General features: G+C 40.6%; 1 protein-coding gene across 1 annotated transcript in view; it reads right to left on the bottom strand.

Moving 5' to 3' along the window:
- Positions 1-18,418, bottom strand: part of LOC101671676 (beta-galactosidase-1-like protein 2) — a 74,657-nt gene extending 56,239 nt beyond the window's left edge. The window contains exons 1-3 of the mRNA XM_013062172.2: positions 18,010-18,418; positions 17,028-17,120; positions 16,687-16,884 (exon numbers count right to left, since the gene is read on the bottom strand). Of these exons, the coding sequence (XP_012917626.1) occupies positions 16,687-16,884; positions 17,028-17,119 (290 nt within the window). The 5' untranslated portion in view covers position 17,120; positions 18,010-18,418. The remainder of the gene's footprint in view (positions 1-16,686; positions 16,885-17,027; positions 17,121-18,009) is intronic.
- Between the last annotated feature and the right edge of the window lie 246 nt (positions 18,419-18,664).

Consider the following 18,664-nt stretch of genomic DNA (forward strand, 5'->3'; position numbering starts at 1 on the left):
AGTAATTGCAACAGTATAGAATTGGCATAAAAACAGACATATAGGTCAATGGAACAGTATAGAGAGTCCAGAAATAAACCCATGCCCATATAGTCAATTAATTTATGACAAAACAGTCAATAATATACAATGAGGTAAGAAGAGTCTCTTAAATGGTGTTGGAAAAGCTAGAGAGCCATATGCAAATTAATGAACTAGCCCTCTATCTCACACCACACAAAAACTAACTCAAAATAGATTACAGACCTAAATGTTTAGAAGTGCTGGGAAAAAAACAAAGGTAAGCTCCTTGACATCAATCTTGGCAATGATTTTTTGAATTTGACTCCAAAAGCCTAGGCAATAAAACCAAAAATAAACAAGATGGACTACTTCAAACTAAAAGGTCTACACAGTTATAGAAACCAGCAACAGGATGAAAAGGCAATCTAAGGAATGGAAGAATATATTTACAAACCTGCAAATCTAATGAAATTTGCAAAAGCTGATTAGAGGTTAACATCCAAAATATACAAGAAACCCACACAACTCAAGAGCAAAAAACAAATAATCCAATTTAAAAATGGACAAAGAAACTGTATAAGTAAGCATTTTTTCCAAAGATGTATAAATGTACGACATGTACATGAAAGGATATTCAACATCCCCAATCATCAGAAAAATGCAAATCAAAACCACAATGAGATATTACCTCACAGCTATTAGGATGTCTATCATCAAAAAGACAAGATATAACAAAGGTTGGTAAGGATGTGGAAAAAAAGGAATACTTAAAGCACTGTTGGTGGAAGTATAAGTTGGTTCAGCCACCATGGAAAACAGTATGGAGTTTCCTCCAAAAATTAAAAATAGAACTATCATATGATTCAATCCTATTTCAAATTGGTATACAGCCAAAGGAAATAAAATCATTACCTCAAAGAAATATCTGTACTCCCATGCTCATAGTGGCATTATTCACACTAACCAAGGTATAGAAACAACCTAAGTGTCTGATGACAGATAAATGGATTGAGAAAATGTGAAACACAAACACATGCACATATACAGGAATATGTTTTAGCCTTAAAAAAAAAGGAAGGAAAGCCCTGTCACTTGTGACAATTTAAATCACTCTGGAGGGCATTATGCTAAGTGAAAGAAAAGACAGCAAAGGACAAATACTAGATGATATCACTTATATGTGGAATCTTTAAAAAAAAAAAAACCTTTAAAAAGCAAACCAAAACAAACAAACAAACAAAAGGGGCACCTGGGTGGCTCACTCAGTTAAGCATCTGCCTTTGGCTCAGATCATGATCCCAGGGTCCTGGGATAGAGTCCCACATTGTTGGGGGGTGGTCTAAACTCGGCAGGGAGTCTGCCTCTCCCTCTGCCCCTCCTTCCACTCATTCTCTCAATCTCTCTCTCTCTCTCAAATAAATAAATAAAATGGGGTGAGCCTGGTGGTGTGTATTAAGGGGAGCACATATTACATGGACTGAGTGTGGTGTATAAACAATGAATTTTGGAACACTGAAAAAAAATAAATTAAATTAAATTTTAAAATACACAGACCACAAAAAAAAAGAAAGAAAAGAAAATATTAAATAAACAAATGAATAAATAAATAAAATCTTTTTTAAAAAAATTAACTCATAGAAACAAAATATGGTGGTGCCTTCCAGGGCCTGAGGGTAAGGGGAAATGGGGAGAGATTGGTACAAGGATATAAACTTTCAATTATAAGATGAATAAAGTCTGTGGATCTAATGTATAACATGGTAACTATAATTGATAATACTATATTGTGCAACTGAATTTGTTAAGGAAGTAGGAATTAAGTGTTCTCACCAGAACAAACAAACAAAGATAAATATGTAAATCACGGATGTGTTAAGTAGATTATAGGTTGGAATTCTTTCACAATGTGTACATATATTAAATCATCACCTGGTATACTTTAAATATATTACAGTTGCTCCCTTTGGGGGAAGGGGGACTCTGACATCAAGAAGAATATTACTCACAGTGTTCAGCCAGTGGCAAGGTGGCCTCTTCAGGAGCATTCCACTATGGGGCATATGTGTGACGCAACTGCCCAGGCTGAGCCTACTCGTGCACCTCAGTTCAGGAGGGTTCTCCTGGACCTGAGAGTGGACATTGGTCAGAGTGAAGCCACATGGAGTGTGAAAGTAACTCATCAGGGAAAGGACCAGGACTTTGAGAGGAGAGGCTTCAAGCTGGGGATAAAGATGCTGCAGGTTCCAGGGCGCCTGGGTGGCTCAGTTGGTTAAGCAACTGCCTTCCGCCCTGGTCATGATCCTGGAGTCCTGGGATCGAGTCCCACATCGGGCTCTCTGCTCAGTGTGGAGTCTGTTTCTCCTTCTGACCCTCTGCCCTCTCATGCTCATTCTCTCTCTCTCCAGTAAATAAATAAAATCTTTAAAAAAATAAATAAATAAAAGATGCTGCAGGTTCCAGAGAGCCTCTTTGCTGAGTACTACTATGACCTATAGTCTGCAGAGGAACCCTTCTACCAGGCCCTCCACAGCTACAGGAGCTTGGCCCTATAATGATCATGGTCTATAATGCCATCATCTAGGAAGGCCCCAACATGGTCCGCACCAACTCAGTTAAGGCCACCCCTGGCACCACTGTGGAGATTTTATCATCCACATCAACAAGAGAGTCATCCACACCAGAAACTCTGTGGAAAGGACCCAGAGAAAGTTCCAGCTGTGGTTCTGGAGCAATGAGCTGGCAGACTGAGCAGATGAAACCACCCATCAACATTTACCCAGCCTGAGGAGTAAAACGTGCCTTCAGCTGCCCCAGCACCTACCCAGGACAAACTACCTCTGTGAACAAGAAGTGGAGCCCACATCCAAGTTCTGCTCATTTATCTTAAATTATTACCCTATCCACCTCCTACTCCACTCCAGACCATGGATGTCTGAACTACCAACTTTATTTGCCTTTCAGTGTCTTAAGCCAGTAAGATATGGGACCAAATCCTTTCTATACCAAAGTACCAGATAACCTCCAGATTGTCTCCAAAAGGGGGAACATTAATTACACTATGCTATTCAAATTAATTAATTAGCTAATTAATTATCAATTACAATTTAATTTGTCAGTTATACCTCAATAAAGCTAAAAAATGATCTATAAAACAGGAAAATAATGAAAATAATGCATGATAAATTGGAAATTAAAGAGAAATAGAATATGGCAAAAGATATTAAAATAACTTTTAGAATATAATGCCAAAATTGTTTACAAAGGAATTTCAAACTCTAGTTGATGGAAAATTTTATTAAAAAATAGAAATTGCTTATTTGAATAAAAGTATAAAATTTTATTAAATTAGAAATTATAGAAGAGAGGTGCCTGGGTGGCTCAGTGGGTTAAACCCTCTGCCTTTGGCTCAGGTCATGATCCCGGCGTCCTGGGATGGAGCCCCGCATCAGGCTCCCTTTCTTAGAAGAAAAGTACAATAACTCAAAAACAGGCCAAGAATAATGAGTAGTAATTATCTTTTGGTGGAAGGTCATGACTGTAAGGAGAGTGGTAGAGCTTCTGAGATATTGGTGTACTACAAAGCTTTGGGGGTTGGTTACAGAAGTATGTTCACTTTACCAAAATTCATCGAGCTAAACTCTTATAATCCAAATGTTAAGATTTAATCAAATATTACTTTAAAATAAAACTAAATGAAGAAGAACAGGGAAAAAAGGAATTGAGAATATTTACTACCATTAAGGTAGTAGGTAATTTCGGCCAAACCTTTTAATGAGGAAAACAAGAAAAAGTGAGCAAGTTTTTCATTAAGTTACAGAAGGCATCAAAAAGACTTTTGCTTTCTGATCCAAGAGGTAAAGAGCTTCAAAGCTGTCACTTCCATCCTCACAATAAGAACAAAGCTGAAAAGCTGGAAGCTTTGAAAAGCAACAACTCACTTATCCATCAGAGGAGACAGGTCACAGGGAAAACTGCTGTCCCAAAAACTAGAATGAGAGACAGCTGATGTAATGGTTAATCCTACATGTTGACTTGACTGGGCAATCAGGTGCTCCAGCACTTGGCCAAACAGTATATAAGTGTTTCTGGAAGAGATTAACATTTGAACTGGTAGACTGAGTAGCATGGATTGCCCTCTGTAATGGGATAGGGCTCATCCAGTCAACTGAAGACTCAAATTGAAAAATTATTAATACAATACATCACATCAACAGGCTAAGGAAGAAAATACTCACATAATTTTACCTATAGATGCACAAAAAGCATTTGAGAAAATCCAACACCCATTCGTGACAAAAAATTCTCAGTAAACTAGGAAAAGAGAACTCCCTCAACTTCATAAAGAATAGCTATAACAAACCTATAGCTAACAACAAACTTAATCATAAGAAACCAGAAGCTTGGGCGCCTGGGTGGCTCAGTGGGTTAAGCCTCTGCCTTCAGCTCAGGTCATGGTCTCAGGGTCCTGGAATCGAGCCCCACATCTGGCTCTCTGCTCAATGTGGAGCCTGCTTCTCCCCCCCCCCACCTACTTGGCATCTCTATCTCTCTGTCAAATAAATAAATAAAATTAAAAAAAAAAAAAAGAACAAAACGGAAGTTTCTCCCATCTCTGGTCTTTTCAACATTGTACCAGAAAGCCTAGTTAATGCAATAAAATAAGAAATTAGATAAAAAGCATACAGATTGGGAAGACAAACATGAAAGCTTCTTTGTTCACTAGTGGCATTGTCTATTAAAAAACTAAAAAGAGGAATGCCTGTGTGGCTCAGTCAGTTGAATAGCTGTCTCTGGCTCAGATCATGATCCCAGAGTTCTGGATCAAGTCCTACATCCAGCTCCTTGCTCAATAGGAGTCTCCTTTTTCCTCTGCCTGCCACTCCCCTGCTTGGGCACATGCTCTCTCTCTCACTCTCTCGCTGACAAATATATAAATAAATAAAATATCTGAAAAAAAATTCAAAAGACCAAAGGGAAAAAAAAAACCCTCTTGGAACTACTAAGTGATCAATAGCAAGATTTCAGAAAACAAGGTTAATATACAAAAGTTAATCATTTTCCTACATAAGAGCAATGAACCACTGGACAGATAACACTATTCAACTTCAAAACTCACCATAAAGCTACAGCAATCAAGATAGTGTGGCACTGAAGGGGAGGAGTCAAGATGGCGGAGAAATAGTAGGCTGAGGCCACCTCAGGTAGCAGGAGATCAGCTAGATAGCTTATCTAAACATTGCAAACACCTATAAATCCAATGGGAGATCGAAGAGAAGAAGAACAGCAATTCTAAAAACAGAAAATCAACCACTTTCTGAAAGGAGTGGCGGAGAAGCGAATCCAAAGCCACGGTAAGATAGACCGAGGGAAGGGGGGGTGCCAGCTCCCAGCAAGAGGTGGAGCAATGGAGCACAAAATCGGAACTTTTAAAAGTCTGTTCCGCTGAGGGACATCACTCTAGACGCTAAACCAGGGTGATGCCCACACAGGATCAGCGTGGCCCCAGGTCCCGCAGGGTCACAGAAGGATCGGGGGTGTCTGTGTCACAGAGCTTACAGGTATTAGAATGGGGAAGCTGGCTACAGAGTCAGAGCCGAGGAGTGAGCTCTCAGCTCAGGGTTACCTTGAACCGGTAGCAGCCTGGGTGAGCTCGGAGTGCGGCCAGAGGCCAGGGAGATGGGAGTTATTGGGCGCTTTTCTCTGAGAGTGCACTGAGGAGTGGGGCCCCAAGCTCTCGGCTCCTCTGGGCTGGAGACTAGGAGGCCACCATTTTCATTCCCGTCCTCCAGAACTCTATGGAAAGTGTTCAGGGAACAAGGCTCCCAAAAGCGATCCTGAGCAGATTACTCAGCTTAGCCCCTGGTAAAAGCACTGCAATTCTGACTGGGGCAAAGACACTTGTGAATCACTACAACAGGGCCCTCCACCAGAAGATCAACAAGAAATCCAGCCAGGACCTAGTTCACCTACCAAGGAGTGCAGGTTCAATACCAAGAAGAGCAGCGGAATTCCAGAGGAGAAAGCAAAGCACTGAACTCATGGCTTTCTCCCCATGATTCATTACTCTTGCAGTTAATTTAATTTGTGTTGGTTTTTTTCTTCAATTTCTTTTTCTTCTGCTAAATTTCTTTTATAAACTTTTACCCTTTTCTTTTTTTTTTAACATTTTTAACTAGTTTATCTAATATATATATATATTTCTTTTTTATATTTTTTCTTTATTCGTTTTCTTTTTTTAATTGTTTCTTTTTTTTTTTTTTTCTGAACCTCTTTTTAATCTCCTTTCTCCCGCCCATGATTTCGGGTCTCTTCTGATTTGGTTAAAGCATATTTTCCTGGGTCCTTGCCACCCTTTTTAGTATTTTACTTGCTCCTACATATACTCTTATCTGGACAAAATGACAAGGAGGAAAAATTCACCACAAAAAAAAAAAAAGAACAAGAGGCAGCACCAAAGGCTAGGGACCTAATCAATACAGACATTGGTAATATGTCAGATCTAGAGTTCAGACACGATTCTCAAGGTTCTAGCCGGGCTCGAAAAAGGCATGGAAGATATTAGGGAAACCCTCTCGCGAGATAGAAAAGCCCTTTCTGCAGAAATAAAAGAACTAAAATCTAACCAAGTTGAAATTTAAAAAGCTATTAATGAGGTGCAATCAAAAACGGAGGCTCTCACTGCTAGGATAAATGAGGCAGAAGAAAGAATTAGTGATAGAAGACCAAATGACAGAGAATAAAGAAGCTGAGCAAAAGAGGGACAAACAACTACTGGACCACAAGGGGAGAATTTGAGAGATAAGTGACACCATAAGACGAAACAACATTAGAATAATTGGGATTCTAGAAGAAGAAGAAAGACAGAGGGGAGCAGAAGGTATATTGGCAAGAATTATTGGAGAGAATTTCCCCAATATGGCAAAGGGAACAAGCATCAAAATCCAGGAGGCACAGAGAACACCCTCAAAATCAACAAGAATAGGTCCACACCCCATCACCTAATAGTAAAATTTACAAGTCTTAGTGACAAAGAGAAAATCCTGAAAGCAGCCCAGGAAAAGAAGTCTGTAACATACAATGGTAAAAATATATGATTGGCAGCAGACTTATCCACAGAGACCTGGCAGGCCAGAAAGAACTGGCATGATATATTCAGAGCACTAAACGAGAAAAACATGCAGCCAAGAATACTATATCCAGCTAGGCTATCATTGAAAATCGAAGGAGAGATAAAAAGCTTCCAAGACAAACAAAAACTGAAAGAATTTGTAAACACCAAGCCAGCTCTACAGGAAATATTGAAAGGGGTCCTCTAAGCAAAGATAGAGCCTAAAAGTAGTAGATCAGAAAGGAACAGAGACAATATACAGTAACAGTCACCTTACAGGCAATACAATGGCACTTAATTCATATCTCTCAATAGTTACCGAGAATGTGAATGGGCTAAATGCCCCAATCAAGACACAGGGTATCAGAATGGATTAAAAAAAAAAATCTATATGTTGCCTACAAGAAACTCATTTCAGACCCGAAGCACCTCCAGATTTAAAGTGAGGGGGGTGAAAAACAATTTACCATGCTAATGGACATCAGAAGAAAGCAGGGGTGGCAATCCTTATATTAGATCAATTAGATTTTAAGCCAAACACTATAATAAGAGATGAGGAAGGACATTATATCATACTCAAAGGATCTGTCCAACAAGAAGATCTAACAATTTTAAATATCTATGCCCCTAACGTGGGAGCAGCCAACTATATAAACCAATTGATAACAAAATCAAAGAAACTCATCAACAATAATACAATAATAGTAGGGGACTTTAACACTCCCCTCACTGAAATGGACACATCATCCAAGCAAAAGATCAACAAGGAAAAAAAGGCCTTAAATGACACATTGGACCAGATGGAAATCACAGATATATTCAGAATATTTCATCCCAAAGTAACAGAATACATATTCTTATCCAGTGCACATAGAACATTCTCCAGAATAGATCACATCCTGGGTCCTAAATCAGGTCTCAGCTGGTATCAAAAGATTGGGATCAATCCCTGAATATTTTCAGACCACAATGTCTGAAGCTAGAACTCAATCACAAGAGGAAATTTGGAAAGAACCCAAATACATGGAGACTAAATAGCATCCTTCTAAAGAATGAATGGATCAACCAGGAAATTAAAGAAGAATTTAAAAAATTCATGGAAACAAATGATATTGAAAACACAACAGTTCAAAATCTGTGGGACACAGCAAAGGCAGTCCTGAGAGGAAAATATATAGTGGTTCAAGCCTTTCTCAAGAAACAAGAAAGGTCTCAAGAACACAACCTAACCCTACACCTAAAAGAGCTGGAGAAAGAACAAGAAAGAAACCCTAAACCCAGCAGGAGAGGAGAAATCATAAAGATCAGAGCAGAAATCAATGAAATAGAAACCAAAAAAACAATAGAACAGAATCAATGAAACTAGGAGCTGGTTCGTTGAAAGAATTAATAAGATTGATAAACCCCTGGCCAGACTTATCAAAAACAAAAGAGAAAGGACCCAAATAAATCAAGTCATGAATGAAAGAGGAGAAATCACAACTAACACCAAAGAAATACAAACAATTACAAGAACATACTATGAGCAACTCTACGCCAACAAATTTGACAATCTGGAAGAAATGGATGCATTCCTAGAGACATATAAACTACCACAACTGAACCAGGAAGAAATAGAAAGCCTGAATAGACCCATAACCAGTAAGGAGATTGAAACAGTCATCAAAAATTTCCAAACAAACAAAAGCTCAGGGCCAGACGGCTTCCTGGGGGAATTCTACCAAACATTTAAAGAAGAACTAATTTCTATTCTCCTGAAACTGTTCCAAAAAATAGAAATGGAAGGAAAACTTCCAAACTCATTTTATGAGGCCAGCATCACCTTGATCCCAAAACCAGACAAGGATCCCAACAAAAAAGAGAACTACAGACCAATATCCCTGATGAACACAGATGTGAAAATTCTCACCAAAATACTGGCCAATGGGATTCAACAGTACATTAAAAGGATTATTAACCACAACCAAGTGGGATTTATTCCAGGGCTGCAAGGTTGGTTCAACATCCACAAATCAATCAATGTGATACAACACATTAATAAAAGAAAGAACAAGAACCATATGATACTCTCAATAGATGCTGAAAAAGCATTTGACAAAGTACAGCATCCCTTCCTGATCAAAACTCTTCAAAGTGTAGGGATAGAGGGCACATACCTCAATATCATCAAAGCCATCTATGAAAAACCCACCACAAATATCATTCTCAATGGAGAAAAACTGAAAGCTTTTCCGCTAAGGTCAGGAATGCGGCAGGGATGTCCATTATCACCACTGCTATTCAACATAGTACTAGAAGTCCTAGCCTCAGCAATCAGACAACAAAAGGAAATGAAAGGCATCCAAATCGGCAAAGAAGAAGTCAAACTATCACTCTTTGCAGATGATATGATACTATATGCAGAAAACCCAAAAGACTCCACTCCAAAACTGCTAGAACTTGTACAGGAATTCAGTAAAGTGTCAGAATATAAAATCAATGCACAGAAATCAGTTGCATTTCGCTACACCAACAACAAGACAGAAGAAAGAGAAATTAAGGAGTCAATCCCATTTACAATTGCACCCAAAACTATAAGATACCTAGGAATAAACCTAGCCAAAGAGGCTAAGAATCTATACTCAGAAAACTATAAAGTACTCATGAAAGAAACTGAGGAAGACACAAAGAAATGGAAAAATGTTCCATGCTCCTGGATTGGAAGAACAAATATTGTGAAAATGTCTATGCTACCTAAAGCAATCTACACATTTAATACAATTCCTATCAAAATACCTTCCTTTTTTTTTTTTTTCAAGGAAATGGAACAAATAACCCTAAAATTTATATGGAACCAGAAAAGACCTCGAATAGCCAAAGGAATGTTGAAAAAGAAAACCAAAGTTGGTGGCATCACAATTCCGGACTTCAAGCTCTATTACAAAGCTGTCATCATCAAGACAGCATGGTACTGGCACAAAAACAGACACATAGATCAATGGAACAGAATAGAGAGCCCAGAAATAGACCCTCAACTCTATGGTCAACTAATCTTCGACAAAGCAGGAAAGAATGTCCAATGGAAAACAGACAGCCTCTTCAATAAATGGTGTTGGGAAAATTAGACAGCCACATGAAGAAAAATGAAATTGGACTATTTCCTTACGCCACACATGAAAATAGACTAAAAATGAATAAAGGACCTCAATGTGAGAAAGGAATCCATCTAAATCCTTGAGGAGAACACAGGCAGCAACCTCTTTGACCTCAGCTGCAGCAATATCTTCCTAGGAACATCGCCAAAAGCAAAGAAAGCAAGGACAAAAATGAACTATTGGGATTTTATCAAGATCAAAAGCTTTTGCACAGCAAAAGGTTTTGGTTAACAAAACCAAAAGACAATTGACAGAATGGGAGAAGATATTTGCAAACGACATATCAAATAAAGGACTAGTGTCCAAAATCTATAAAGAACTTAGCAAACTCAACACCCAAAGAACAAATAATCCAATCAAGAAATGGACAGAAGACATGAACAGACATTTCTGCAAAGAAAACATCCAGATGGCCAACAGACACATGAAAAAGTGCTCCACATCACTCGGCATCAAGGAAATACAAATTAAAACCACAATGAGGTATCACCTCACACCAGTCAGAATGGATAAAATAACAAGTCAGGAAATTACAGATGCTGGCAAGGATGTGGAGAAAGGGGAACCCTCCTACACCGTTGGTGGGAATGCAAGCTGGTGCAACCACTCTGGAAAACAGCTTGAAGATTCCTCAAAATATTGAAAATAGAACTACCCTACAACCCAGCAGTTGCACTACTGGGTATTTACCCTAAAGATACAAACGTAGTGATCTGAAGGGGCACGTGCACCTGAATGTTTATAGCAGCAATGTCCACAATAGCCAAACTATGGAAAGAACTAGATGTCCATCAACAGATAAATGGATAAAGAAGATGTGGTATATATACACAATGGAATACTATGCAGCCATCAAAAGAAATGAAATCCTGCCATATGCGATGATGTGGATGGAACTAGAGGGTATCATGTTTCATGAAATAAGTCAATCAGAGAAAGACAACTATCATATGATCTCCCTGATATGAGGAAGTAGAGATGCAACATGGGGGGTTAAGGGGGTAGCCGAAGAATGAATGAAACAAGATGGGATTGGGAGGGCGACAAACCATAAGTGACTCTTAATCTCACAAAACAAATTGAGGATTGCTGGGGGGAGGGGGTTTGGGGGGGTGGGGTTATGGACATTGGGAGGGTATGTGCTATGCTGAGTGCTGTGAAGTGTATAAACCTGGCGATTCACATACCTGTACCCCTGGGGATAAAAATACAATATACGTTTGGGGCGCCTGGGTGGCTCAGTGGGTTAAGCCGCTGCCTTCGGCTCAGGTCATCATCTCAGGGTCCTGGGATCGAGTCCCACAACAGGCTCTCTGCTCAGCAGGGGGCCTGCTTCCCTTCCTCTCTCTGTGATCTCTTCCCTTCCTCTCTCCTACTGTGATCTCTCTCTGTCAAATAAATAAATAAAATCTTTTAAAAAAAATACAATATATGTTTATACAAATAAAAAAAAATTTTAAAAAAGTGTGGCACTGATGAAAGAACAGACAAGTAGATCAAGGAAACAGAATAGTGAGTGTAGAAATATATCCAAACATTACAGTCCACTTATTTTTGACAAAGGAGCAAAAACAATACAGTAAAGAGAAAAAAGAAGTCTTTTTAAAAAATGGTGCTGCAACAACAGGACAACCAAGAAATGCACACACCAAAAAATGATGTAGGTACAGATTTTATAACCTTCATGAAAATGAACTAAAAATAGATCATAGACTTAAATGTAAAGTATGAAATTATAAACCTCCTAGAAGATAATATAGAAGAAAATCTAGATAACCTTGGGTTTGGCAATGACTTTTTAGGTACAACACTAAAAGCACATTGCATGACATAATTAAGTTGAACCTCGTTAAAAATTTAAAACATGCTATGCAAAAGACATTGTCAAGACAATAAGAAGACAAGCCACAGACTGGGAGAAAAACCCTTGCCAAAGATTTATCTCATAAAGATCTATTATCTAAAATATACAAAACTCTTGAAGCTCAACAATAAAATAACATGCAAGTAAAATGTATAAAAGATCTGAACAGACAACTCATCAAAAACCTATACAAATGGAAAATGGGCATGTGAAAAAATGCTCAACATGTTATCTCATTAGGGTATCGCATTTTAAAATAGGAATGAAATGCCACAGGGCGCCTGGGTGGCTCAGTGGGTTAAGCCTCTGCCTTCAGCTCAGGTCATGATCTCAAGGTCCTGGGATCAAGCCCTGCATCGGGCTCTCTGCTCAGCAGGGCACCTGCTTCCCTCTCTCTCTGCCTGCCTCTCTGTCTACTTGTGATCTCTCTCTGTCAAATAAATAAATAAAATTTTAAAAAGAAAAAAAGAATGAGGATACCACTACACACCTATTAGAATGTCCAAAATCTAGAACAATAACACCACCAATTGCTCCCAAGGCTATGAGGCAATAGGAACTCTCTTTTTTATGTATTCTGTCACTTATAATAAGAATGCAAAATGAGGGGTGCCTGGGTGGCTCAGTGGGTTAAACCCTCTGCCTTCTGCTCAGCCTTTGGCTCAAGTCCTGATCCCAGGGTCCTGGGATCGAGACCCGCGTCATGCTCCCTGCTCAGTGGGGAGCCTCTTCCTCCTTTCTCCCTGCCTGCCTCTCTGCCTACTTGTGACCTCTGTCTGTCAAATAAATGAATAAAATCTTTTCTAAAAATGAAAAATGATATAGCCAGTTTGGAAGACAGTTTGGCAGTTTCTTATAAAACTAAATCTATTTTTATCATATAATCTTAAGTATATACCCAAATGAGTTGATACCATGGCCACACAAAAACCTGCACATAGACACGCAGCTTTATTCATAATTGCCCAAACTCAGAAGCAAGCAGGATGTCCTTCAATAGGTAAATGGATAAGTAAACATGATACAGCCACACAATGGAAAATCATTCATCACTGAAAAAGTAACTGATCAAACCATGAAAGTATATGCAAGAAGAAAATTAAATGCATATTACTGTATGAAAGAAGTCAATCTGAAAAGGCCACATACTGTATGATTCCAACTACATGACATTTTGTGAAAAGCAAAACTATGGAGACAGTAAAAAGATCAATGGTGGCCAGGAGTTAGTGGAGAAGGAAGATGAACGGTGGAGCACAGGACTTTTAGGACAGTGAAACTATTTTCTATGGTGTTATTAATGGTGGATATGTGTCATTATATATTTGTCCAAACCCATACAATATGTAACACCAAAAGTAAACTACACTGTAAACTATGGACTTTGGGTGATTGCTGATGTGTCAGTGTAGGTTTGTTGACCACTCTGATGAGAGATTTTGACAATGAGGGAAGTCCTGGCACTGGCAGGTGCTGGTGTGATATGGAAAATCTCTGTGCCTTCTTCTTAATTTTGTTTGAACCTAAAATTACTTACTCTAAAAATTAAAGTCTTTTTTTAATGGAAACATGAAAGAAAGAAAGAAAGAGAGAGAGAGAGAGAAAGAAAGAGAGAGAGAGGAAGGAAGGAAGGAAGGAAGGAAGGAAGAAAAAAAGAAGACAGACAGACAACTAAAAAGAAAAGAAAAAATTTGGAAGCAGACAGAGAGAAATGATGCTCTACTTAGGGAGGAATCCCTCTTGGAAGTATAGTCAATTATGAGACATGGAATATAACCCTATTCTACGGAGGCCAGAAGGAAGTGGCACAATATTTTTTTTAAGTGCTACAAAAATTGCCAGTTTCAAGGAAAATTTGTCTCATTTTTGTCTCACAATAGTTCTGACACCAGATATGTAGGTTTTTCCACTCCAAGCAATTCTCCAATTCCTAGCAGTACCAACCAAGTGTCCTACAATTTAACTCAATTCTAACACTAATTGCCTTCAGTTGGCACAACCCCACAGGTTAAGGGCTCAGTCCCACATGATGTTCCCCTCACTCTTCCATTTCAGATACCAGTCCCAGGTTATCACGTGTATTTCTGATCAACAGCCTACAAATTAGGGGTTCCTATGGCCCCCTCTCCGAGTTTGATAATTTGTTAGAACTGCTCAAAAAACTCTGGGCAACACTTAGCTTTATCAGTTTATTATAAAGGATACAACTCAGGAACAGATAGAAGAGATGCATAGGAAAAAGTATAGGAAAGGTAAATGGAGCTTCCATGCCTGCTCTGGGCACACTACACTTCCAGCACTTCAGTGTGCTCACCAACGTGGAAGCTTGCCAATCTCTCTGTCAGTTGGGTTTTATGGAGACTTCATTATGTAGGAATAGTTGATTAAATCATTGGTTATTGGTAACTCAACCTTTGGCCCCTCTCCCCTCTCTAGATGTCAGAGTTGGTAGGGGCAGATGCTGAAAGTTCAAACTCTCCAATCACGCAGTTTAGTTCCCTGGCAACCAGTTCTTCCTCATCCTGAGAGGCTTTCTAAAAGTTACTTCATTAACATAAATTCGAACATGCTTAAAAAAGTCTTGTTATGAGTAACAAAAAATGCTCTTCTGATCATTTTCACTCAGGAAAGTCCAAGTATTCTAGGAGCTGTGTAGCAGAACTGGGAATGAAGACTGAATATATATTTCTCATTATATCACATAGTATCACACAAATTCCATATCTGGCAAATGTATGTTTCAGGAAGAAAATTACGATATTAATGTTATAGGAAATGAAGACAGGATCCAAGTATTGACAAAATTCAACACCATTCATAATAAAAACTCTCAGTGGCCACTGTTAATTAACAACCTACACTTTATGCTTAATTTTGCTGTAAGCCTAAAACCCTTTAAAAAGAATGTATATATGAAAAGAAAAAAATATTTGATGTGATGTGTAAAAAGCATTATGACAGTTTAGAGGGTAAATGCTTTTTTTTAATTTTTAATTTTTTATTTTTTATAAACATATAATATATTTTTATCCCCAGGGGTACAGGTCTGTGAATCGCCAGGTTTACACACTTCACCAAAGCACCTACCCTCCCCAATGTCCATAACCCCACTCCCCTTCTCCCAACCCCCCTCCCCCCAGCAACCCTCAGTTTGTTTTGTGAGATTGAGAGTCACTTATGGTTTGTCTCTCTCCCAATCCCATCTTGTTTCATTTATTCTTCTCCTTATTCCTTATGCCCCCATGTTGCATCACCACTTCCTCATATCAGGGAGATCATATGATAGTTGTCTTTCTCCGATTGACTTATTTCACTAAGCATGATATGCTCTAGTTCCATCCACGTTGTCACAAATGGCAAGATTTCATTTCTTTTGATGGCTGCATAGTATTCCATTGTGTATATATACCACATCTTCTTTATACATTCATCTGATGATGGACATCTAGGTTCTTTCCAGGGTAAATGCTTTTAAATATCACTTCCTGTGAGATATATATATATATATATACATATATACACAATGGAATACTATGCAGCCATCAAAAGAAATGAAATCCTGCCATTTAGGACTATGGGGATGGAACTAGAGGGTATTACGCTTAGCGAAATAAATCAATAGGAGAAAGACAACTATCATATGATCTCCCTGATATGAGGAAGTGGAGATGCAATGCAGGGGGCTTGGGGGGTAGGAAAAGAATAAATGAAGCAAGATGGGATCAGGAGGGAGACAAACCATAAGAGACTCCTAATCTCACAAAACAAACTGAGGGTTGCTGGGGGAAGGGGTTCGGGAAAGGGTGGTGGGGTTATGGTATGTGCTGTGGTGAGAGCTGTGAAGTGTGTAAACCTGGTGATTCACAGACCTGTACCCCTGGGGCTAATAATATATTATATGTTTATTAAAAAATAAAAAATTTTTAAAAAATAAATAAATATCACTTCCATCATTCACCAAATCAAATTCCACTCAAATATTTTTTCTTCTAAACCTACATCTTAAAAATCAAAACACTGAAAAGGAGAATACAGCTAAAACTGATATCAAAACAGTAATGGATAAGTACTTTCCAAGCTTTGAAGCCTAGAAAGAAATTACTAATTTTTGTTAATTTCAGCTTGTAGAATGAGGATAATTTTGTTACTCGCCATGCCTGATTCTCAGTGAAATCTATCTTCAAAGACCAAGGTTTCTGGAACAGAATTCTATCCTAGGATTCATCACTCCTATAGCAAGTGAAGATATCCAAGGAGGAGAGAGACTTCTCTGTGCCTGAATTCCTTCAGTAGTTAGGGACCACTGACCTACATCCATCTGTACTGACCAATGCCTTTGAAAGTTAGACTTTTACATGCAGGCCACAGTCTGTTTAAAGGGAGCCCTTTCAGAGCAAGCAGAGCAGGCTCTATCCACAGAATGGATATTCTGGAGATAACAAGTGGAGACTCAGACATCCTAAGAATAATGAAGAAAATACAAAAAGGGTCAACCCTTATACTGGTCTAATAACGTCTCAGAACTAGAAATTAAGACTACAAATTCTTGAACTAATTACTTAGAGGCCAACACTCACGTGGTCACAGTGTTGAAGCCACAAGCCTTCAGCTTCAGCAAGCGGTCCCTCCAGTACTCCCTGGGCACCCGGAAATAGTGAATAGTACCTGCTATGATCAGGAAAGGAAAGCCATCAAGTGTGAAGCTTGAGCCTTCAACTTTCAGACCCACATTGCGATTTATTATGTGGGAGGGAGTCAGGGAAACTTGATTCATCCTGCAAGGACAAAGAAGGTGTATGAAGTCCTCAAGATGTTACCATGTGGCACACAGTTTGGGCAAATCCAAAAGGCCTTTCCTTCAAGGGCCCTAGGCATGCCTCCAGTGCAAAGAGAACTTCCCAACCCTTCTCCAACATACCTGGGTGAGAAGCCTCCTCCAAACTGAGCTGTTACCAATAACCCTGAAGACAGGTACAGGATGCTCACAGGTCTCAACAAAAAGGTCAGCATGCTAAACAGAGAGGACAGAACTGAAGTCAGACATCCTGGAGGCAGAGAAGAAGGTGGGAGCTGAGTGAGGCCTTGCTTGCAGAGGTGGGTGAGCAGCACAGAAGTGGCCTCACTGGAAGGCAGGACCAGGACCCACGACAGACCCGGGGGCGGGGGGGGGGGGGGGTGTTGCAGCTTCAACGAAGAGCCTCCTGATAGTAACTGGGTTTTCTGACCCCTGTTACATTTTAGAGAAGATCAAGCGTCAGTCCAGTAAATTTCACAGAATAGAATATAATCTCTCCAAAATATGCGAGAGACCTTCTACTAGTAAGGAATGAGCCCTGCTTATCAGAGAACACTCCCTGGAATGTAGCACTCTCTCCATAGCCGTAGCTGGGTGCCAATTTCTATCCCCATCCCAATTTTCTACTTCTCTGCTACTGTAGGACGCCATCTAATTAGCTCCCAGAATACACTCAGCATTCGTGTGGCTACTGATCTTCTTCATGCTGCTCACCCAGGGGCAAATGCTCTTTCCTTAGGTATCAAAAGTTCTATGGGTCCGATGTAGGCAGAACCAGGGCGGCCTAGCCCAGCCCCGGCGCAGCGCAGCTTCCAGCGTGGGGAAGCACTCTGCATGGGGCGTGGCTGAGTGCTGGCTACCCCGAGCAGCGCCTGAATTACAGGAATGCTCAACTAATGTTTTCTGAACAAGAGTCGCCGCAATCGGTAAAACATCTGTGTCGCTTCCATAGGCTTCAGCTTTATCATGAGCTTCTTGAGGACTCCCTCAGGCAGAGTTGGGAGGGTAGAAAGCAACAGTTTTCTGTAGGGAAATAGGATGGAAAAGAGAATGGGGCCCAGGGATTAGAGAAGACAGACCCCCTGGGCACCACTCGACTCCTTACTGTGGGCGTGAAGAGTCCGGGGCAACGGACTGAGATCAGACGACGCTCCGAGATTTCCGGGGAGAAGACAGACGGGACAAAGCAGAACCTCCAGGGAACCTGACCGAAGGGCCTAGAGAAAAATTCCAGAAAGGAAACCCGAGGGGCTGTCTAGGTTGACAAGCTGCCGGTGGCCCCAGCGCTGGGAGAGGCCACCGCGCGGGAGGTGCGGAGAGGCCCCGGGGCTGTCTCGGGCGTGGGTGCTCCGGTGGGCGCTCGGGCCAGAGTCTACCTTGCCCTGGGCCGGACTGCTCCTTCCCCAACTTCGCAGCGTTAGGTCGGCAGCGGCCGCCAGGCGGGGGACAGAGCGGGAAAAGAGCGGCTGCGGGCTCTCCCGGGGTAGCCTCAGCCGGCAGTAACCTCCCACCACCCGCGCCCTTCCCAGACCTCAGACTAGCACCCCCCCCCACCCCCCGCGCAGGCCTCACTCTCCGCCGACCCGCTCCCCACCCCGCCCCGGGCAGATCCTCCCCCACACCCGCCCCCGCTCCACGGCAGAACGGCTTCCACCTCCCAGCCGAGCACATCCTTCCCCGTGTACTCTCCCTGCCCTCCGGGGATCCGCCCCCAGCCCCTGAGCCCGGGGGGTTGATAAGCCGCAGCCCCGACTCTGCAG

Source organism: Mustela putorius, unplaced genomic scaffold (genome assembly GCF_011764305.1).
Source record: "Mustela putorius furo isolate JIRA1106 unplaced genomic scaffold, ASM1176430v1.1 tig00000460_pilon_pilon_pilon, whole genome shotgun sequence".
Classification (NCBI taxonomy): Eukaryota; Metazoa; Chordata; class Mammalia; order Carnivora; family Mustelidae; genus Mustela; species Mustela putorius.